Genomic DNA, 23364 nt, shown 5'->3' on the forward strand with positions numbered 1-23364 from the left:
AATTGAATATTTTTTACTTTTATAAAGCAGACATGAAAATTTCAACAAATTACTGTTATAGGTGCTGATTGGCGATTTCTGCTCACATAAGGTGATTATATTTTTGGCATTTTATTGTTATTCTAGTTTGAAAGTACAGTAGTTAAATTTATCTGCATTCGTGACTATGTAAAACTGATTGTTCTTATCAATCAAGCATTGAATAAATTCACGTTTCTGAACAATTTTATGTTTCTCAAAGTGATGATAAATCGTAGCCAGATGCCATAATGACGGTTTTACAAGCTCAACAGGCCTGAAGAAAAATAAAATTTAAATAAACTATGTTTACTTCGAACAAAACTAAACCTCGATAACTTTTCACAGGTCCCTGGGAACCACCATCTGCGTCAATGATCATACAACACATCTTTACGAATGGTGAGTAAAATTCTCCATATTTAGCCTAGGCGCAGACCACCGAGTTTTAGTTGGCCGATAGTTGGGTCGGGCTGTTGATCAGTATGACCATGTATGGAAGTGCGCACACGCGCGTCAATTCTTCATACATATTGGAAATCGATCCAACTGTCGGCCAACTAAAAGTTTGTGGTCTTCGCCTAGGCTTAAACATTGGTTAAGTTATTGCAAAAGGTTTTAACTATTTGCTAACCATGTGGTGTCACCTAATGTTCTCCATTAACAATAATGTAAAAAATACAGTAATTTTTATTATGATGATAAAATCCGCCCTGATGCCACCATGACGGTTTATACAAGCTCAACAGGACTGAATAAATAGTGAAATAATAAAGTATTGTTTATAAATTACTTCTTTTGTTAAACGCTCCTTTGTTGTTACAGGTTCTTTCACTGCAAACTGTAAAGAAGACGGATGATTATGCTGGTGTAATGGAAGGTAAGTTTCATTTATTGCAACATAGGTGCTTTTTTGCCAAACAAGAAATTAATGTTACATTAATGTTTAACAAATTAAAAACTGGTCTTAAAATCTGTTTGGAAACATTTTTGTTGTTTCTGCTCACTCAAAATAAGGCTACAATAAATTAATTTTGCTGCATAGGTATGTTAATCAACAACTGTTATCTTTGAACGATTGTCACTATGTATTTGACTTAAAATGCATTATTTTAATGATGAATCTTCACAGACCTGTTCTGAATTATCTTGAGGTCAACATTTTTCTTCTGAATATTTGATAATATGCAGTTTATTATAATAACAATGGGATGTATTATTTATTTATTTGTTTGTTTTTAGATGAGTCATGCTGCCTTCGAAGCTTGACGCTCCTGTGGCTTACAGGTAATTATAATAAAATATTTATTATTTACCTACTTTCTATTACATATTATTTCCTACGATGTTTGTTGTATCAGTGTAATGCATAAAAGTTACAGAATTTGTAATTATTGTTTTTATCTCAACAATTTTCACTACATACTTTTTGTTACTGTAGCAATTTAAATGATGAATCTTCACAGACCTGGGGGCCTAAAAAGGCCAAATCACGCAACATTGCTAAAAGGAATTCATTTCCAGAATTCATAGCAGATCATAAGCAATTCCTCTAATTTTCATAAAATGGTCTTACATTTTGGCAGAATTGCCGCAATTCAATTCATCCGCAGATTCATATTCGGCGTCTATGTTGCCACATGTGAATAATAAAAACCGTACTTTACTGGTTATCATTTCTACGACTTTTTTTACATTTTAAACTGAAAATCTTGAACAATTACCTCATAACTTGTTTTAAATTAATAAAAGTAATTTAATAACATCAAATTATTTGAGTTTAGAAGCCAAAAATGAGAAATGAAAAATCATTCACTATTTTATTTACGACTGGCAACAAGTTAGGTGTCAACAATAATGAAGGTCAAGTTAATGTAAACAATACCATTGTATAGACACGGAATATTATGCTTGAACTAAACTCTTATGATTTAGGCGATAAATCAAGGTTTTAAGTGATTGACATACATTCCAAGCGTTATTTTATGTTATTGACAAAAGAAACAATATTCGCTTAGTGTGGTAGGGAGGGATTGTGCAAGGTTTCGTTTATGCATTTTGTTGTGGAAACTCAGTGTCCTTCAAAAAATTATGCACTTATTTATCTTAAAATAGAACTCAAACATAAAAGAAAATACTTATATCCTCTTAATATTGAATAGTGATCCAGCTAATTATATTTTTTTAACCGAATTCAAAAAAGGAGGAGGTTATAATATGTTCGACTGTATGTTTTTTTTTTCTATGTATGTTCACCGATTACTCCGTCAATTGTGGACCGATTTTCAAAATTCTTTTTTTGTTCGATAGAGTACACTTCTGAGGTAGTCCCATTGTCACCAAGTCAGGATCTGATGATGGGATCCTAGGGAAATCGAGGGCAACCCTCAAATTTTATAGGCACGTATATCGTTTTTCAAACTTTTTCTTAAGTTATTCAAGTATTTGCTCCTGGAAATCATCATCATCATCAGCTGATGATAGAAGGTAAAACTCCTTAATGCTTAGGAGTTGGAGGATAATTCTTTTAATTTTATAGATAAGTATAGTTTCTAAAGTTATTCAAGTGTTTGCATCAGATAGTCATTAGGTACAACTCCATAATGCTTAGGAGTTGGAGGATTTATTCTTTAATATAGGTACAAATAGACCAACAGTTGTTTTCTTTTATGTTTTTAAGCTGGGTTGACGGTTTAAGGTCTTTTTAGGTTGCCGATATGGAATATTGGAAGGAATATTATTTTACACTAGACATGAAGAATATGGTCTCAATGTACTGTCTACCTTCAGTGGTAACATCAAGGTAATAATTAGTTAAAAAGAAATAGGTAAAATTTTATAAAAAAAAATTAAACCGACTATTATTAATTATATTTTCATTTTTTTTGCTTTTAAATAGCTACCCTCTCCCTACCCTCCTCAATCCTGCCCCTAAATCGTGGACTCATACCTAGATAGTTATTTACTATAGGATTTAAATTAGGTAGGTAAATACTTGTAAGAATCGATTGAGGTATAGGTACACATTTTCAACAAATAGGTATTTTGAAGTTTTATAATGCATTTCTATTTCTAATTATATTACTCAATTCTAAGTCCAAAGCACCCTTTGCGAACACCCCATACTAGCCTAGACTATTTAAAACACTTTCCATAATACATAAATGCTCCCAAAAGTTTACATAAAGGCCTAAATATGCCATAATTAATTTATTTTTTAAAATTACAAACTAGCTGAATTGTAAAATGTTGCTCTCGAGTAACTTCTTATGATTCTGCTAATTGACACATTAGCAATTCCTATTTTGTGGACCATTTTACGATTTCTCATACAAAACTGTCAAATAAATGAATTGCCGAATATGAATTGTATCCGAATCATAATATGAATTGCCGACAAGTGGCCATTTTGTGTTTTTAAATCTGAATCATATTAAGAATCTAATAAGAATTGCTCAAAGCGGCCTTTTTAGGCCCGCTGTTCTGAATTATCTTGAGGTCAACATTATTTTTCTGATAGTCTAAAATAAGTTATTTGTTCGCGAGAATATTAAATGTGTCGTTAATTCATTTTTAATTTGTTTTAGATGAGATAACACGATCACGCATTCAAACGTTGACGTTCCAGTGACCTACAGGTAAATATTACATACTTAATTTTAAAATAAAATGTAAACTCATTCTGTTTAACTCATTGATTTACAATGGAACATGGAAAAATATAATAATTGTAAAGTTACATGATGATTTTCACAGACCTGTTCTGAATTTCATTGAGGTCATACAACATTTTCTGATGACAGTTTTCACATATTGCTTGTACGAGGTTGATGAACAATAATAATGCATTTTTATTTATTATGTTTTGTTTCTTTACAGGTAATTAGACGTCTATCTACCTAAGTCCGACGCCGCCACCAGATTGTGATATAGGATTTTTTTCGTGTGTAATTGATTTTAGTTTAAATAAAAAAAATATAATTTATAATAATTTTTTTTATTAATATACCCAAATAACTTATGAATAGGTAGGTAGTATACAGATAGCAAGGCCCGGTTTTCGAGCTGAAGCTGAGCTGAGCGGTCGTGGAATAAAAAATCCTGATTGGTTATTCAAACACACTCCTCTCCTATTTTATTTTATATGGTGGGAACAGGATCTTTAATTTCCTATCCAATTTCCATCCACCGTAAACACCAGTCCAACAAGTAGACTACGATCGGTCGAACGAAAACTACATACAATGTGGTTTGAGATTGTGCTGGTGTAGGCCGTGTATGTAGGCCAAGTTAGCGAAGTGGTTACCGCCACGTGGCAATTTATTTGAACGATTTTGAAACATTAAATGGCCAAGATCGGTAGTTCTACATTATAAAGTTAAAAAATGAGTTATAATATCTCGGTTTATCTAAAGAAAACCCAAAGATTAAACAACACCATGCATAATTTATACGATACGCCCTCAGTATTTTAACGGGACGGTAGCAAGGAAGGAATTAAACAAATACTAGCTGTGCCCCGCGTAAAACATAAATGAAGGTGTCAGCTAACTCCATACCAAATTTTATTAAAATCTCTCTAGCCGTTTAGACGTAAAGAAGTAATAAATATGCTCAAAAAATATCACAAACTTTCGCCTTTATAATATTGGTGTGATAACGTTATTCGTTATATTTGTCAAAGCATTGTATATCATTGTCCTTGCTTCAAAAAAAAAAAACGTCAATTTTCTTTCCGTCCCCCGTCCCGTCCTCCCCCCTGCGTTACGTCAAAGATTTCAAGGCTGCAGCTGTGCGCATGTTTTATAAAACAATTAATTCCAGCGATTAAATTAGTCTCACTCATCAGTTAATGTTATATCGCACGACACGGCTTCTTGCTAGCCATTTAAATAAAATGTTGCCCGAGGTTGTATTCGTGTTGGGAGCACCCGGTGCCGGTAAAGGAACGCAGTGTACGCTTATTTCCAATGAATTTGATTTTGTGCACCTGTCGGCTGGTGATTTGCTACGGGAGGAGCGTCAGAGGCCTGGATCGGAGTATGGAGAGATGATAGAACAGAAAATACGTGATGGACAAATCGTTCCCGTTGAGGTTACGTGTTCGTTGCTTCACAAAGCCATGCAGAAGTCTGGCAAGTCGCGTTTCCTCATCGATGGTTTTCCACGTAACAAGGACAACTTGGAGGGCTGGACCCGCGTCATGTCTGATAAGACTAAACTGCTGTTTGTCCTGTTTTTCGAATGTTCTCAAGACTTGTGTACAGAGCGGTGCCTGGGCCGCGGCGCCGCCGGCAGCGGACGCTCCGATGATAATCTAGACAGTCTCAAGAAGAGGTTCAACACGTATCTGAACGACACCATGCCAATCATCGACCACTACGACCAGAAGGGGCTGGTGCGTAAGATCAATGCTGAGGTGGCACCTAAAAAAGTATTTGAGGATGTCAAAAAAGCCTTCATTGACGTTGGAATTGAGAGGATAGCAGATTAATTAATGTTAAGTAGTCCAATATTATTGACTAAATTGCAGTGATGTCCTGTCATGTGCTAGAACAATAAAACCTTTCCTTTTATGCAATGTTTACCAATGAGCTTTAAGATCATGAATTTGTTATTAAGCATTTGATTGTCACAAAAGCTGTACACACACAGTATACTTAATTGTTGTTTCTATTATCAAATAGAAGTCTTAGCTCTATAGATTGTTAGATGATGGTATTGTTAATTGACCTTTAGTACAACCGTGTGTACACCAATTGAATTTAAATTGTTTCTATTTTACATAGAACTCATGCAGAAGATAGTTACATTATAGTACCTACCTATTGTTCTCTGACCTTTAGTGCAACCTTACGACCACCGATTGCTGACCTTCAGTAGGCTTAGTCTGCAATACATGTTATTATTGATGACTAGGCAATTATACTTAATGCAACATCATCATTTTTAATAAAAATGACATGTCATGATTATCTGTAGTTTATGTGTACTTGAATCATAATAAAAATCATTTTAAAATAGGATCCATAATAGTTTTAGTAATTTATTTCATTTTATCTCTAGTCTTAAATCCTTTTGACATCTTCATACTGTAATTATTTAAAGTTGTTTGTGAGTTGCTAAACAATGTTAAAATTAGGAAACAGTTTATTACATTTATATGTATCTAAAATTGTGTAACTGTAGATTGAAATTAACTTGTGTTGTGTCCCCTTGCATTTGTAGAATGAAATTAAACATTTTCTCTATAAAGTACAACTAATAATAACATTCCTGCAACAGTGCAACTTGTATCATAAATAGCTAATATCTAGATCAATGTCTGTTAAAGTAATTGTTATTTCTTTAGCAGGGATCAGCAGTTCAGCTTGGCTGTAATATAAATACCAAATGTTACACAGTGTTTTATTTTACCATATTCTCTCTCTATGTATAAACTTAATTACTTCAAGCTACTATGGCTTGTTCAAATGATTACTGGAAATGCACTTCAATAGATAATATTTTATTCAAACTAATAATTTTTTATCACTTTGATTATAAGACAAATTGTGATAGTTAAAACACCTTTGAAATTATGGCACTAAAAGCAGCAGTCCATAGAAATATTGGTAACACCTTCAGATGTCATTCCTACTTACATAACTTCAAACTCCAGTTACCTAGGCCTGTGTCATTTTAATAATTTAATTTTACATTATGTATCTAACAAGTGATTAAAGATCAAGTTATACAAAATGTTATCAATAAAGAATGCTGCATATTACGCCTTATAATTTTATTTGGTATTGAAATGAGTATATTACTTTTAAACATTCTAAATGAGGAACTAATTAATTACTTAAAAATGTTAGAATAGTGTGGTGGATGGGAACTAACTCTTCTACAAATAAAACAACCCAGTTACATTCATTACATGTATTTGACATTGAATACATAAAAACACACGGTATATATGCAGTCTTATTTATATTTCGTTGGTGACTAACTAAAACCTCAGGTATGTTGAAGTTTACTAAAGTGCCTATAGGAACATTAAACGAGAAAAGAACAGTTTTTTTTTTTCATAACTAATTTCATAATAATCGCTGTACTGTACCTACCCTTGTTCAGATTCATTGATTAGCTGCTAATAAGAGTTTGCTGTTCATTTAGATGTAAAATTTGATTTATTAAGGTTTTTATTCGTCACCAACGGTTTACAGTACGGACGACAGCACATCAAGCTAACTCTTATGTCTATAGTACTAGGTGTTATTTTGCAACATAAAATGTATAGACCAATGTGTTGACGACCATGCATAAATATACCCCTTTATTCATAAAAATCTTAGCCAATCGATGCATTGATCATCATCATCATAACAGTTTATATTTTTATGAATGAGGGGATAGTACAATTAGATATAAGTACCTATTCCGGCTAGGCGATTCAGAATCTTACAATTAAATGTGCGGTTTCGGTATTGTTTCATGATCCATACAATCATCTCTTTGATTACCTTCTTATGTAACAGTTCTGAATCGTCAACCATACATATCTCCATATAACACCAATAATACTTGATAAAATACCTACCTAAAATTTAATAATTCAGTGCAAGTGCTGGAATGCTTAAGACTACATATAATGAAGTACACAGTCAACTAAACATAATATAAATACTTAATAACAACTTAAAGTGAGAAATACATTGGAATATTGTAACCATTGTGCATTAGTAGTACTCAGTCATTTTTAAAATGTCATCATACAAAAATGTTACATGATTGATTTAGTACTAATTGTCTTTCCGTGTAATGAGCTGGTTTGATGACATTTTTATTTAAATAATGACAATAATACTAAACTAAAAGCCATCTAACTTAATTTACGTCTTTTCAAAAGTGGCATATTTCTTCAAAAAATAATTATCATGGGTCTGACAGTTGCCAATGATCTATTAGTGCCCCTAACATAATTAATTATTTTAATTTAAGTTTTAATAAATATAATATCGTATGTGCGCTACTTGTCATACATCACAGACCGTATTAGTCTTCGACTTTCCAAGATTATATCCCATCAATTTTATCACATACCTCAGACAAGTGCTCTCAGGCACTTCAAAATACCATAATAACATTAGCTTATCGAATTTTATTAAAACTACAATCGCATCATGTATGCTTTGCATCGAATGTTTGCTTAATTGCTTTATCTTACCACTTTACGATAAGCGATGCAATACAAAATTATAAAATAACAAAGAGATTCTACCAATAGCACGGAAATCTGTGGTGATGATTTCATTTTATATCTGCAGCGCAGGCGCTTAACATTACTTAATGCAATTAAGTTACAATTTACATAAATTATAAAACGCCGTTTATTAATCTAGTAGTAACTATTTAAACAGCGTATAATTGAAATAACGCAAAACCTTAAAATAGAGAAGTTTAGGTAGATAATTAATTAATAAATTGTAATAATTTCTCTAACTAATGACGTATTTAAAAATAAATAATGACAAGCTGTAAATCAATAAGCATACTGGTATATTGCGTTATTTCAACTATGCAGTTGAAGGTTTACGACTAAGTATACATAATTACATAGTTACAAATGTAAAATAAATATACAAACTAGATAAAAACAGAAGGCAAGTAGTCTATTGATAGAAAATTTTATAAAATGGTCCGAATTGCTTTTTTTTTTTTATAAAATTGTAGGTTAAATAGCACCTCTATGAACGGCGAAGAGTTGATAGGTAGTTAATTTTGAGAAACTAATTAAGTAGATTCCATAAACTTACTTTTAAATTGACATTGATAAATACTGTAACTATAATAGTATGTAAAATAGTGTATAATTATATGCAATGTAAAGCTTTGGGAATGCATCTATAAAAGTTAGTGGTGTTTAACATAATAAATAATTATAAATAAACCTTAACAATAATTGACTTGAAGGTAAAATATACATTTTTATAATTATATTTTACTTAGCTGGCGCGAATCGCTGCTGAATTACTTTTTCCAATATAAATCTCAAAAGAAAGTGAAGTGAAAGAGTGAAAAGTGTTCACAGTAACAAAAATAGCTCTCAGAAAATCAAAAGATCTTCACTTTGCACAGTACTATTTAAACATGAATCTACCTTTATGAATTTTAAAAATGTCGGTTAAATATGCTAGTGGTTCGTACCATTCGCCTCAGCATGTTTGAAACAAACTAACCCAATAGACAAAGTAACTGGGTGATAGATTCAATTTCGAGATCGCTCGCTAATTTTTTTCTACGCTGTTACTTCGCTACGTGACTCGATCACGAACGTCACTTTGTCTAGGAGCTGGATAAAAGTTAGTAGCTCGGGTAGTGATTGCCCAGTTTAGAAATATACGCAATTTTCCCCTCTTTGAAACGATTTCGTAAAGACTGAGCTAGTTTTTCTAAGATATATTCATAGTATCTGGGCTGCCAGATCTTTTTTAATCAGATATTTTTATTCAAGCTTTAAATACTACCCCATAACACTGGGCATGGGCAATCACTACATCTTTCTAAGTTACATTTGTTTCTGAAGTACTTACCTTTTTATTCTAAGTTGAATATTAATAAATACATACGAGTACATATAAATTATTTTATTGCAACTCATGAAGGCGAGTGAGCTTTACTTGTGTGTGTACGTGTACATGCACAACGATAGTGTAATTTCTATCAAAACTTTTAGCCACCACACATGTAAAACTCGCTCGCCTTCGTGAATTGCAACAACTACACACGAAAACATTATTATAATATGTTCTGTGTAAGTTCCTTATCCGAAATACAATATCGAGTACATATTATTATACGAGCTTTAACTAAGCCCACTAACATTTATCTTATTTAATGGTAAAATACTCAGATCATAGAAGGGAATAGATGTGAAACGGGGGCGTGGCGCGTGTCTCCGCGATATGCCCAGAAACGAACATCGCCCGCGACGCCAGGTTAGTCGCGATTCAGTCGTACTGAGGAAATGTTCTCCGATATTGTTGGATAATGCGTCGTAACGTGCAATAACATAAGTGAAACGAAGAACTACAGGAACAATGAAGTCATTTACCACATGTAAGTATTGCAAATCCATTGGTATTTTGCTTATAAATAAAAAAAACTAAACATTTTTACGAACGAATTCAGTGCCGTGACATTTACTGCGATATCGAAATTAGTGGTGATAAAAATTCAAACACGTTGTACATTGACGATTTAGTTAGCAACCACTTTATGTCATGCGTAACTACTGCGCAATGTATTTTATTTCTTCCGATATCCACTGACGCGTGAAAATACACAGTACGGCCGCATGTGCCGGTCGTAACATAGTGCAGGGCTCGTGTTCTAATACGGTTTCCTATTATCGATAAATAGAAGTAAATTATTATTTTCTATTTTCTAATTTTGAATGAAAAAATCATGAGTTGCTTGCGATTTTTAAGTTTTTACAAAAACAATAACAATAGTAGAAGGGATTAGTAACTGTCAACTATGTAATTACTATAAGAGCTAGTTGAAAGCCTAATATAGGCATTATTTTTGATAAACATAGGCGGTACGAATTTCGCCATAATTAAAAAGTTAATGCGCGATAGTAGTTAATAATAATTACAGTGATCCTGTTATTATTATTAAAGTAAATAATAATATATTACCAATATTGTAAATACTGGTAAAAATCGCAAGTACCTACTTAACCCATGACTTTTCATACAAACTTTGTCAGTCTATAACTTCTATACTCCATCGATAACGACATTGAGCTTTGGTTGGGGTAAATTAATATAAGGTAACTTCATTTAGTCCCAATAATTGATTCTGAGTTTTTCGTCCATACAAAATGGAACTGACTCCTTTATGCAAAAATCGTTAAAGAACATAATAATAACGTATAATAATAAAAAGGTTTTCATACAAGCATTTTTAAACCAATTTCGAGCCTTGCCCCCAGGATTTAAAGTATCGATATCTTATCGACTCCATTTTATCTTTCTTCTCTCTAATTGCTTTTTTCAAAGTGTGCGTCGCGTCACGCGGCCATTGATTGGCCATAAGGCACGCCTTCTGGCCAATCACAGCACTTTTAAGCCGGTTGCACATGTTGTCGTAGACTCTCAGTCGCTTTGTTTTTACACAGTTGAATGTGTGTGTGGGAGCTGTGGTGGGGGAAATGTGGGGACACTGGTTCTCGTTGTAGTTACGCGCGACTTCATATCTATTCTCTTTCTATGATCTGAGGTAACATACAACTATCAGTTAAATAGAGATCACATAATTCGTGTGATGAGGATATAGATGAATAAATTACCTATATGCTATTCTGGTCTGTGAGCATGTAGAATTTTGTCCAATGACCCCAAGCTACCCATCCTTATCGCTAGCGCGTATTTATGTTGCTGTCGCGCTCGCACACTCACTGCGGGCGCGCGTCGCACAGTCGCGACAGCAATATAATTACGCGCGAGCGATAAGGATGGGTAGCTAGGGGTCATTGGACCAAATTCTACATGCTCAAAGACCGAGCTTTAAAATGAAACGTCATACAGGGTGTTTATAAAACTGGTAAATATTTTAGGGTAATCCAAAAATATTTTGGTGCAGTCAATCGTGAAATGAGTGACGTTGGTGGCTTTTTTGGGTCTTTACTTGCTTTTTGAGTACGATTCAAAGACCTGCGATTATAATACAGTTTTAACTTTTAAAAGTGACGTACTAACTTTATTTATAGTGAGGGTCATGTGGTTAGTAAATAATCTAACTGCATTCGTTTTGTACATTGTTTTCCGGTTAATATTTGGCATATAAGTTAACTTTAAGGAATATGTAATAGCTAAAATAAAGTGTCTTTATTTCAGGATTTAACTAAACAATTTAACTAAATCGACGTAAACAGTATGATATATCATGAAAATAAGAATAATGGCCGTTTCTAGTTATTATTATTAAGTTAAATATAATAAATAACTGATAATTTGTGACCAAAGTCGTCACTTGTTTTGAGATTAATTTTTGAAGCATTCAAATAATGACGGAATTCTAATGTTTCGAAAAATATGTCTACTATAATTTTCTATAGGAGCTCTACGATCATAGGGATATATTTTGACCCCAGTAGGCACTGTTTGATTAACTAAATAAATATAATCTTCTGGACGAAATAAACTAGCCCTTAGGGCGTGTAGTTTGGACCGCAGAGGACAGTTTAGAAGTAAATTATGTAAATAAATGAGGGAGTTTAGTCTTTAAGGTTCATGCACACCACTTTTTTCAGGCGCGCCGTCAATGCGCTTTTAGGATATAGCTACTAAATTTTATTGCTTTGCTATGTAATTACAATGATTGCGATACTTTCGCGTACAAAGCGCGTTCTTATTGCATGAAACACGCTGAAAAAAGGCGGTGTGCATGAGTCCTTAGTCCCCGCAGAGTACAGTCTTAATAGTATATAGTATGGTCTTTTAATTTGTATGACGACTAAGGCCGAGTTGCACCACCTAACTGTAACGGTAACTATGACGAAAACCGGCGCTTTTTGTATGAAGTTTGACAGATTTTTGACGTTTGTCAAAGTTAAAGTAAGATGTTGCAACCCAGCCTAAGTCTTGTCTTTTCACACTTGTTCATACCAACAAAGCCTGTCGTCTACGGGGACTCTTAAGATAGCACACTTATTATCCCGGAAAGGGATCAACACCGTATCACTTTTCGCCGCGAGGCGTTTACGTTACGGTGCGGATAAGTGCGTTGCAGTATGGAGTTTCATACAAATAATACTGGTGCATAATCTTTTCTTAAAGGTTTTAAACCTTTGTTTGTCACCTGTCATCCGCTTTGTAATGGAGGGAAGTCGCACCTTAATTTCGAACTCCTATGTTCTTCTGATTAATTTCGTTGCGGGTCCAATGACAGTTTAACTTTTCCCCGGGATAACTTGACCTTCATTGGTTGGGTTTTTATGGCGGTCAAGCTGTAGATCCTGGCTGCACAGGAGTTGCAGTGGTGGGAACGAGAGGTGGTAATAGTCCCGTTTTTAAATAATACTGACTGCCTCGAGTTGATACGGTTACGATCCGTTGCCGGGTTGATAAGTGTGCTTCATCCTTTAGTTATAGGATTTGCTTTACGATTTTAAGTGCAATCCTGTGTTAATTCTATCGGTTGTCGATATACCTGCACTGCTACTTAACGGTGGTTTAGACTGGTCTGGCGGGGCCCTCGGGCTCCGGCGGCGGCTTGGCGAAAGACAGGAACACCTCCTCCAGGGTTGTCTCGGTGACGGAGTAGTCTTCCACCAGGGTCGGGAACGACGCCTTGAGTTGCTCCAGCTCTTGGAACAGACTGCTGTACTGCATCGTCTCATTGATGTGGTAGTGAAGCATCGTCTGGTGGAATTAACGAAAATACGGTAACAGAATATGCGTGTATTCATGAGATGAGATGAGATCCCATGTACAGTCGCAGAATGAAAAGGTTCGTCACCTTAGTGTCGTTTTTCGCTTGCACTAGGTACTGTAAGAGTCAAACCTGCCAACATAACAGTGCAAGAAACAGTGCTGCTAACATTTAAATAAATATGACGTTTGCTAACGAATATGGCAGGTTGAACCAACAAGAAGGTTTTAGTTTATCAATCATAATAATATTCTTGACAAGATAAATCGTCAAACAACTTTGATCTGAATAATTTTGAACTTTACTGACGAACAGTTAAAGATTATTTTCTCTAACTCGAGATTATTCTGTATCATAGTTTCAAAAGGTAATATGTGCTCGCGATTCGTCGAAGGAATCAATTTGAAAATTGACGAACCTTTTCATTTCGTGACTGTACATTGTACACCACTCGGAAGATAGAGTGATCAGTCTATTTATTTAATAACAGCTGTAGTGACAGACGTTGTCCTGTCTTAAGAAAAATAAAAATGGTCTTTAAATTTACTCATTTTTTTTTACATAAGAACCTTCTACTGAAAATAACAAAAATAACAAAAAAGAAATAGAGAAATCGTTCGTCCGTTCAAGCGTGATGCGGTGACCAAGGGAATAAGAGATTCATTTTTGTATACATAACTAGCGGCCGCCCGCGACTTCGTACGCGTGGATCCCGTTTTATCCCCTTTAAATTTTTCCGGATTTTCTTTGCTATAAACCTCACGGAGCCCGAGACCTTTCCAACGAATGCAAAACCGTGGAAATCGGTTCGTGCGTTCTGGAGTTATAGCGTCAGGGAGGAAAACCCGACTTATTTTTATATAGTAGATTAGAAGATAAAAGTATAGTGCGAAGCGAAGTAGGTATCGATTTATTCGCCAGAGCTTTTTCTTCTGTCGAAACAGTTCTGAGAGCGTTCTGAGGGTTCTTAAACATATTAAAACTCAGTAAACAATATTATCATCATGGCAACATCAATCGACAAACACAAAATATCATAGTTGATAACGATTTCACTTCATCAATTTTGCCAGAAAATATTAATGTATCAATAGTGCCGAAAGATAAGAGAACCATTTTGATTGCCATTCAATGATAATGATAACACACTTGCAAAGTAATCTATTACAATATGTTATTTTTACATTGTGTTTTGTCAATAGTTTTCAGAAGATAAATTATTACAAATCATCTTTAAAAAACAAATAAAATTCAAAAGAACCTACCTTGTGTTCATCTTTGAGGGTGCAGTTGAATTTCTGCTGCAGCATTCCTTTCAGCTGGTTCACCAGGGTCTTGGAGGAGTCCACCTCTGAAATACATTAATGAAATTAACATTATTCTTGAATTTAGAGATTCTTTTTTGTTGTTTTTACGTCCAAAATCATCAGAATTTATTTAGAAGGGTGTGTGTCGCATTTGGGCGGCGTTATAGCGAGGGCTTTTTTTTTAAATAAAAAGTGTATTAGAATTTGTATCGGAAAAAATACTAAGCAAATAATCTTGCGGATGACGAGGATCAAACTACTAACTGTCGAATCCGCACGGTTTCAACGTTAGTTTAATTTCGCCTCTAGTTGCTGTAGTGTATGACGCGCAGCGCTTTGTGTTTCGATTTTTATACTGAAGGTGATTTCTTCTGGAAGTGAGAAAGAAAGTAAAAGAGGTGTATTTACCGTCCACCAACAAGCGGCAGGTCAGAGGCGATTAATTACCTACTGTAGAACGAGAAGGGAAGCAGCGTCCATGTGTGAAATTATAAGAAACTGCGCTCGCCAACTCGCTTGCCGAGCGTGGCGAGTATTGGCAATTCTCCCCTAATTGTGGGGGAGGTCTATGTTCAGTAGTGGACGTCTTGTGGCTGAATTGATGATGATTATGAAAGAGGTGTACTCACCATCTCCCGCCGGGTGCTGGTCATGTTCGGCGTGGTCGGCGCGCACCTTGAAAAGCACGGCGTGGCCACGACTCACCCACCGACATTATGCAGATGGATGCACGGAGGCTGCATCCTGTAGGGAGGTGTCTACACTAGTGTGCACTTACCGTCTCCCGCCGGGTGCTGCCCGTGAGTTCTTAGCCTTAGTGCACGGAGGCTGCATGCTGTAGGGAGGCGTTTACACTAGTGTCATGTGCTCACCGTCTCCCGCCGGGTGCTGGTCATGGTCGGCGTAGCAGTCGGCGCACACCTTCACCCGCCGACATTATGCAGATGGGTGCTCGGAGGCTGCATGCTGTAGGGAGGCGTCTAAAGTCTGGTCGCCGAGCAGATATAATTTCGTCCAATGACCCCAAGCTACTCATCCTTATCGCTCGCACATTCACTGCGGCCGCTCGTCGCACAGTCGCGACAATAATATAATTACGCGCGTGCGATAAGGATGGGTAGCTTGGGGTCATTGGACGAAATTCTGTGTGCTCGGCGACCGGACTTTACACTAGCGTCGTGTGCTCACCGTCTCCCGCCGGGTGCTGGCCGTGAGTTCTTAGCCTTAGTGCAGGGAGGCTGCATGCTGTAGGGAGGCGTCTACACTAGTGTGCTCACCGTCTCCCGCCGGGTGCTGGTCGCGGTCGGCGTGGTCGGCGCGCACCTTAACCCGCCGACATTGTGCAGACGGGTGCACGGAGGCTGCATGCTATAGGGAGGCATCTAAAGTCTGGTCGCCGAGCAGATATAATTTCGTCCAATGATCCCAAGCTACCCATCCTTATCGCTCGCGCGTAATTATATTACTGTCGCGACTGTGCGACGAGCGGCCGCAGTGAATGGCCGGACGAAATTTTATGTGCTCGGCGACCGGACTTTACCTAGTGTAAAGTCCGGTCGTGTGCTTACCGTCTCCCGCCGGGTGCTGGTCGTGGTCGTGGTCGACGCGCACCTTGATGAGCACGGCGTGTCCACGCCTCACCCGCAGACATTATGCAGATGGGTGCACGGAAGTTGCATGCTGTAGGGAGGCGTCTACACTAGTGTGCTCACCGTCTCCCGCCGGGTGCTGGCCGTGAGTTCTTAGCCTTAGTGCAGGGAGGCTGCATGTTGTAGGGAGGCGTCTACACTAGTGTGCTCACCGTCTCCCGCCGGGTGCTGGCCGTGAGTTCTTAGCCTTAGTGCAGGGAGGCTGCATGTTGTAGGGAGGCGTCTACACTAGTGTGCTCACCGTCTCCCGCCGGGTGCTGGCCGTGAGTTCTTAGCCTTAGTGCAGGGAGGCTGCATGTTGTAGGGAGGCGTCTACACTAGTGTGCTCACCGTCTCCCGCCGGGTGCTGGCCGTGAGTTCTTAGCCTTAGTGCAGGGAGGCTGCATGTTGTAGGGAGGCGTCTACACTAGTGTGCTCACCGTCTCCCGCCGGGTGCTGGTCGTGTTCGGCGTGGCATTCGGCGCGCACCTTCACCCGCCGACATTAACACGTTGGACGCCACGCGGCTCACCGGTGAGCCTCGAACAATACAATTTCCATTGTGTCTAGCGTCTCGGCGTTCAATGACTTAAGCAGATGGGTGCACGGAGGCTGCATGCTATAGGGAGGTGTCTACAATAGTGTGCTCACCGTCTCCCGCCGGGTGCTGGTCGTGGTCGGCGTGGTCGGCGCGCACCTTGATGAGCACGGCGTGTCCACGCTTCACCCTCCAACATTATGCAGACGCGTTGCATGGAGGCTGCATGCTGTAGGGAGGCGTCTACACTAGTGTGCTCACCGTCTCCCGCCGGGTGCTGGTCGTGGTCGGCGTGGTCGGCGCGCACCTTGATGAGCACGGCGTGCCCGGCGACATTATGCAGACGTAGTGCACGGAGGCTGCATGCTGTAGGGAGGCATCTAAAGTCTGGTCGCCGAGCAGATATAATTTCGTCCAATGACCCCAAGCTACCCATCCATCAAGCTACTATCGCAACTGTGCGAAGGGCGGCCGCAGTGAATGTGCGAGCCGTCATTGCACGAAATTCTATGTGTTCAGCGACCAGAGCCCCGATTACGGTAATTTTTAACGTCTCCAATACAGACGCGCTTCTTCGATTCTGCGATACGATTGGTCCAAACAGCTGTTTGGAGCTGATTGGAATTGGCTTGACTTACTTGACTTATGGTCCTATGTCCACTAGATGGACGATCTTCTTCGTAATCGGGGCTCAGACTATACTAATGTCGTGTGCTCACCGTCTCCCGCCGGGTGCTGGTCGTGGTCGTGGTCGGCGCGCACCTTGATGAGCACGGCGTGGCCGGCGGCGTGGCGCGCGCGCAGACCAGCCGGCGAGCCAAGTGCGCACGCCTCGCCCGCAGACATTATGCAGACGTAGGCTAAGAACTCACGGCGCCCGCGGCGGTTGTGGAATTGCGGCTTTATTTCAAAACTCACGGGACCGGTTATTTGCGCATTTACGCAGCCGCCGATCATCGCCCGCAAACGTGGCAGGCGATAATAGCAAGACGGGCGGTTGCAAGACGGGCAGTTAAGTCACTGGTAGAAATTGGTCGCCCGCCAATCGATCGCAGAGCGAGCGGGCGAAAACGCGCGATTCTACTTGTTGCCCGCGGGACCCGCATACAACCGCGCCCGCTGCGGGCACAAACCGCGTCGTGAGTTGTGCATTAGTTTTAACATAAGTATCTGCATTCTACAGAAGCTGCGGGCCCGCAACCGCGCCGTGAGTTCATAGCCTTAGAGGACGGCGGCTGCATGCTGTAGGGAGGAGTCTACACTAGTGTGCTCACCGTCTCCCGCCGGGTGCTGGTCGTGGTCGTGGTCGGCGCGCACCTTGATGAGCACGCTTCACCCGCCGACATTATGCAGACGCGATGCACGGAGGCTGCATGCTGTAGGGAGGCGTCTAAAGTCTGGTAGCCGAGCAGGTAGAATTTCGTCCAATGATCCCAAGCTACTCATCCTTATCGCTCGCACATTCACTGCGGCCGCTCGGCGCACAGTCCCGACAGTAATATAATTACGCGCGTGCGATAAGGATGGGTAGCTTGGGGTCATTGGACGAAATTCTGTGTGCTCGGCGGCCGGACTTTACACTAGCGTCGTGTGCTCACCGTCTCCCGCCGGGTGCTGGTCGTGGTCGGCGTGGTCGGCGCGCACCTTGATGGCACGCTTCACCCGCCGAAATTATGTTGACGCGGTGCATGGAGGCTGCATGCTGTAGGGAGGCGTCTACACTAGTGTTGTATACTCACCGTCTCCCGCCGGGTGCTGGTCGCGGTCGGCGTGGTCGGCGCGCACCTTGAGGGCACGCTTCACCCGCCAACATTACGCAGACGCGGTGCACGGAGGCTGCATGCTGTAGGGAGGCGTCTACACTAGTGTTGTATACTCACCGTCTCCCGCCGGGTGTTGTTCATGTTCGGCGTGGTCGGCGCGCACCTTGATGAGCACGGCGTGGCCGGCGGCGTGGCGCGCGCGCAGACCAGCCGGCGAGCCAAGTGCGCACGCCTCGCCCGCAGACATTATGCATATACGCGTGCATAGAGCTTCCATCTCGTCCATGCTGTAAAGTCAAAACTCATTAAAAACTCATTAAAACTCATTTATTTCTGTAAATAGGCTTAAAAAAGCACTTTTACACGTCCCACTATTAACCCTACCACTGCTTCGGGACAATAAATGGGCCAGTGCTGAGAAGAAGCAGCGCAAGAAACTCAGTCACTATTGTCAGCCTCTTTTTCAAAGGTTTACATGCTTTAAAATGTACAAAGTTATAAATATTTATGCGAGCTAGGCAGTAACGTATCCCAAACATTTTTATCTTTTAAATAATCATCGACTTTATAGTAGCCCTTTTTCATTAAGGTACTTTTAATATGTGCTTTGAATTTATGAATGGGTAGTTCTACAACAGTTTGTGGTAATTTATTAAAGAATTTAATACATTTTCCCATAAATGAATTACCAATCTTATGCAATCTGAAAAGTTTTTATATGAAGTTTTTCGATATCTTATACATATAGTTTAGAAATAATCAAGTGAGATCACCTATCGTTTCCACCTTGTATAACGCGAAATGTTTATGAGTCACAGCATTCTCACACAAATGTTGTACGCCTCGTACAGTGGGATTATAACCAAGCCACACGAGATCCTATTTACACCTCTCATTCCTCCGAGATTGTGATCAGTCTATTTATTGAATATAAAGTATAGTGCGAAGCTAAGTATCTATTTATTCGCCCGAGTTTTTTACTCTTATTCTTAGGCCGAAACCTACCAGTTCTGAAGGTTCTCAGACATTAATTTCAGTAAACAATATCATCATCATGACAAAATCAATCGACACAAAATATATCATATTCAGTACTGTTTATTGTGAAAAATTTAAGCATTAATATAACGATATCGTTGTAGCCAATGAGCTGCTGTTATAGTGACATTGACGTATTAATGTCAATGTCATACTAGAAACGTCAGAATAGAGGAACGCGCGCATTCGTGCTAAGTGATGAATTGTTTTAAAATGAGGCAATATAATGCGAAAGTTAAGTATCCAGCGTTTTATGTAGCTCGACGAGCGATACATCCACGCCAGAAGTAGGCTCATCTAGCAACGTGGAAGTGTAGGTAGAATTGTCCTGGAACATGGTTAGCTGTCTCACTCACCTGTGTGACGTAATAATAATGGACCTCTGGTTCTTCAAGCCACGTCGTAGAGCGGCCCACACTCGCCGACGAGCCGACACATCCACATCAGAAGTAGGTTCATCCAGCAATGTAAGGGGCGCAGTATATGTCGAGTTCTTCTGTAAGATAGCTAGCTGTCTCACTCACCTATGTGACGTAATAATGATAGATCTCTGGTTCTTCAAGCCACGTCGTAGAGCGGCCCAGACTCGCCGACGGGCCGACACATCCACGCCAGAAGTAGGCTCATCCAGCAACGTAAGAGGCGCGCCGTGTAAGATTAGTCTCGAAGGACTAGTTATCTCACTCACCTACATATATGACGTGATAATGATATATCTCTGGTTCTTCAAGCCACGTCGCAAGGCAGCCCAGAATCGGCTGCGAGCCGACACGTCCACGCCAGAAGTAGGTTCATCCAGCAAGGTTTCAAGGGACTAGCTGTGTCACTCACCTATGTGACGTAATAATAATGGATCTCTGGTTCTTCAAGCCACGTCGTAGAGCGGCCCAGACTCGCCGACGAGCCGACACGTGCACCCCAGAAGTAGGCTCATCTAGCAACGTGGAAGTGTTGTAGAATTGTCCTGGAACATGGTTAGCTGTCTCACTCACCTATGTGACGTAATAATGATGGATCGCTGGTTCTTCAAGCCACGTCGTAGAGCGGCCCAGACTCGCCGACGAGCCGATACGTCCACCCCAGAAGTAGGCTCATCTAGCAACGTGGAAGTGTAGGTAGAATTGTCCTGGAACATGGTTAGCTGTCTCACTCACCTATGTGACGTAATAATGATGGACCTCTGGTTCTTCAATCCACGACGCAAGGCGGCCCAGACTCGCCGACGGGCTGATACATCCACGCCAGAAGTAGGCTCATCCAGCAATGTTTCAAGGGACTAGCTGTGTCACTCACCTATGCGACGTAATGATTATGGATCTCTGGTTCTTCAAGCCACGACGCAAGGCAGCCCAGAATCGGCAGCGAGCCGACACGTCCACCCCAGAAGTAGGTTCATCCAGCAACGTTTCAAGGGACTATAGTCTGGTCTGTGAGCACGTAGAATTTTGTCCAATGACCCCAAGCTACCCATCTTTATCGCTCGCGCGTAATTATATTGCTGTCGCGACTGTGCGACTATGGATGGGTAGCTTGGGGTCATTGGACAAAATTCTACGTGCTCACAGACCGGGCTTTAGCTGTCTCACTGCGACGTAATAATGATGGATCTCTGGTTCTTCAAGCCACGACGCAAGGCAGCCCAGACTCGCCGACGAGCCGACACATCCACCCCAGAAGTAGGCTCATCTAGCAACGTGAGTCAAGCGCCGTATAAAACTAGTCTCAACTCTCAAGGGACTAGCTATGATAGCTTGCTGTTTCCACTTACCTATGTGACGTAATGATAATAGATCTCTGGTTCTTCAATCCACGACGCAAGGCGGCCCAGACTCGCCGACAAGCCGACACGTCCACCTCAGAAGTAGGCTCATCTAGCAACGTGGAAGTGTAGGTAGAATTGTCCTGGAACATGGTTAGCTGTCTCACTCACCTATGTGACGTAATAATGATGGACCTCTGGTTCTTCAAGCCACGACGCAAGGCAGCCCAGACTCGCCGACGGGCCGATACATCCACCCTAGAAGTAGGCTCATCTAGCAACGTGAGATGCACGCCGTGTAAGATATTTTGAAGCGACTAGCTGTCTCACTCACCTGTGTGACGTAATGATGATGGATCTCTGGTTCTTCAAGCCGCAACGCAAGGCAGCCCAGACTCGCCGACGGGCTGATACATCCACGCCAGAAGTAGGCTCATCCAGCAACGTTTCAAGGGACTATAGTCTGGTCCGTGAGCACGTAGAATTTTGTCCAATGACCCCAAGCTACCCATCTTTATCGCTCGCGCGTAATTATGTTGCTATCGCGCTCGCACACTCACTGCGGGTGCTAGTAGCACAGTCGCGACAGCAATAATTATTACGCGCGTAATTATTTACGTGCGAGCGATAAGGATGGGTAGCTAGGGGTCATTGGACCAAATTCTACGTGCTCACGGACCGGGCTTTAGCTGTGTCACTCACCTATGTGACGTAATAATAATGGATCGCTGGTTCTTCAAGCCACGACGCAAGGCAGCCCAGACTCGGCGGCGGACTGATACGTCCACCCCAGAAGTAGGCTCATCCAGCAACGTTTCAAGGGACTAGCTGTGTCACTCACCTGTGTGACGTAATAATGATGGATCTCTGGTTCTTCAACCCACGTCGTAGAGCGGCCCAGACACGCCGACGGGCCGATACATCCACGCCAGAAGTAGGCTCATCTAGCAATGTAAGTGGGGCTCCGTTGCACAGCGCCGCCGCGGCCGCCAGCCGACGCACGCAGCCGCCGCTGTAGCCTATCACTTTGCGGTCGATGTACTTTTGCAGGCCTGTAGATAAATGGTAGATTGATGCCTGTTTTCACCATCAATCCCTAATTTTAAGTAAAGTAAAGTAATGTTTATTTCTCACCAACATAACAGATAATATTATGATAACAAGCAATCAGGAAAAACAAAAAGTAAGAATGTTGGTGGGTTGATACCTGAACTGGGTCTCAGGTTACCAACCCTCCACCCCATACAATAGTCTATATTATAAATAAATAGACCCCTTTGAAAACATAATTACTGTTATTTGTTACAGGGGCCACTTAAAAATTAGGGATTGATGATGAAAATGGGCATGATTGAGCCATCTTTTAAGATTGTCCCGGGGATACAATGCGTGGCTTTACGCGCGAATACAGTCGCGAATAATGCGGTCCTATTAAGCGGGCTCTACTCATTCAGCCCTTCCCACTTGTTACTACTGACCTTTATAACGCCACGAATTCAGTGTTAGATGTAAACGCCAAAGGAGATGGTAAAAAAAAACCCTAAAAAACTGGGACTAAATGGGTATTTACAGTAAAATATACAATTTACCATACCGAAAGTTCAATGTCGAAATCAATGGAATATTAGAAGTTATAGAGTCTCAGTCTGGACCTCTCATTTCGAACACAGATCGCAGATTCCTTTTTTGTTTCTTTTCTCGGTTTTTTTTCTCTGATCGTTTTCTTTGGCGATCGATAGAGGGCTCTACTATTTCTAGAAGTGGAATCATCATCATCATTTCAGCCATAGGACGTCCACTGCTGAACATAGGCCTCCCCCAATGCTTTCCACGTTGATCGATTGGTAGAAGTGGAATGCTGATATGAAAATAATATGACTGAAATAACGAT

The 23364-nt window shown here is 40.2% G+C and overlaps 2 protein-coding genes and 1 long non-coding RNA gene across 3 annotated transcripts in view; 2 read left to right on the plus strand and 1 right to left on the minus strand.

The window, feature by feature from the left end:
- The first annotated feature begins 112 nt into the window (after nt 1-112).
- On the plus strand, nt 113-4002 carry LOC114364786 (uncharacterized). The gene is made up of 5 exons (XR_003656879.1): nt 113-420; nt 844-898; nt 1261-1305; nt 3606-3656; nt 3898-4002. It is a non-coding gene; the product is annotated as an uncharacterized LOC114364786 (long non-coding RNA).
- Nucleotides 4003-4761: 759 nt separating this feature from the next.
- Nucleotides 4762-6742, plus strand: Dak1 (cytidine/uridine monophosphate kinase Dak1). The gene has a single exon (XM_028321082.1). The coding sequence runs from the start codon at nt 4871-4873 to the stop codon at nt 5510-5512; it is 642 nt and encodes a 213-aa protein (XP_028176883.1). The 5' UTR covers nt 4762-4870; the 3' UTR covers nt 5513-6742.
- Nucleotides 6743-13071: 6329 nt separating this feature from the next.
- The window catches only part of LOC114364780 (ATP-binding cassette sub-family A member 1), a 59322-nt gene continuing 49029 nt past the window's right edge, over nt 13072-23364 (minus strand). Inside the window, exons 30-33 of the mRNA XM_028321083.1 lie at nt 22315-22525; nt 18794-18963; nt 14706-14791; nt 13072-13430 (exon numbers count right to left, since the gene is read on the minus strand). Of these exons, the coding sequence (XP_028176884.1) occupies nt 13242-13430; nt 14706-14791; nt 18794-18963; nt 22315-22525 (656 nt within the window). The 3' untranslated portion in view covers nt 13072-13241. The remainder of the gene's footprint in view (nt 13431-14705; nt 14792-18793; nt 18964-22314; nt 22526-23364) is intronic.

Source organism: Ostrinia furnacalis, unplaced genomic scaffold, assembly GCF_004193835.3.
Source record: "Ostrinia furnacalis isolate ACB-3 unplaced genomic scaffold, ASM419383v2 OfSCF7469, whole genome shotgun sequence".
Taxonomy (NCBI): Eukaryota; Metazoa; Arthropoda; class Insecta; order Lepidoptera; family Crambidae; genus Ostrinia; species Ostrinia furnacalis.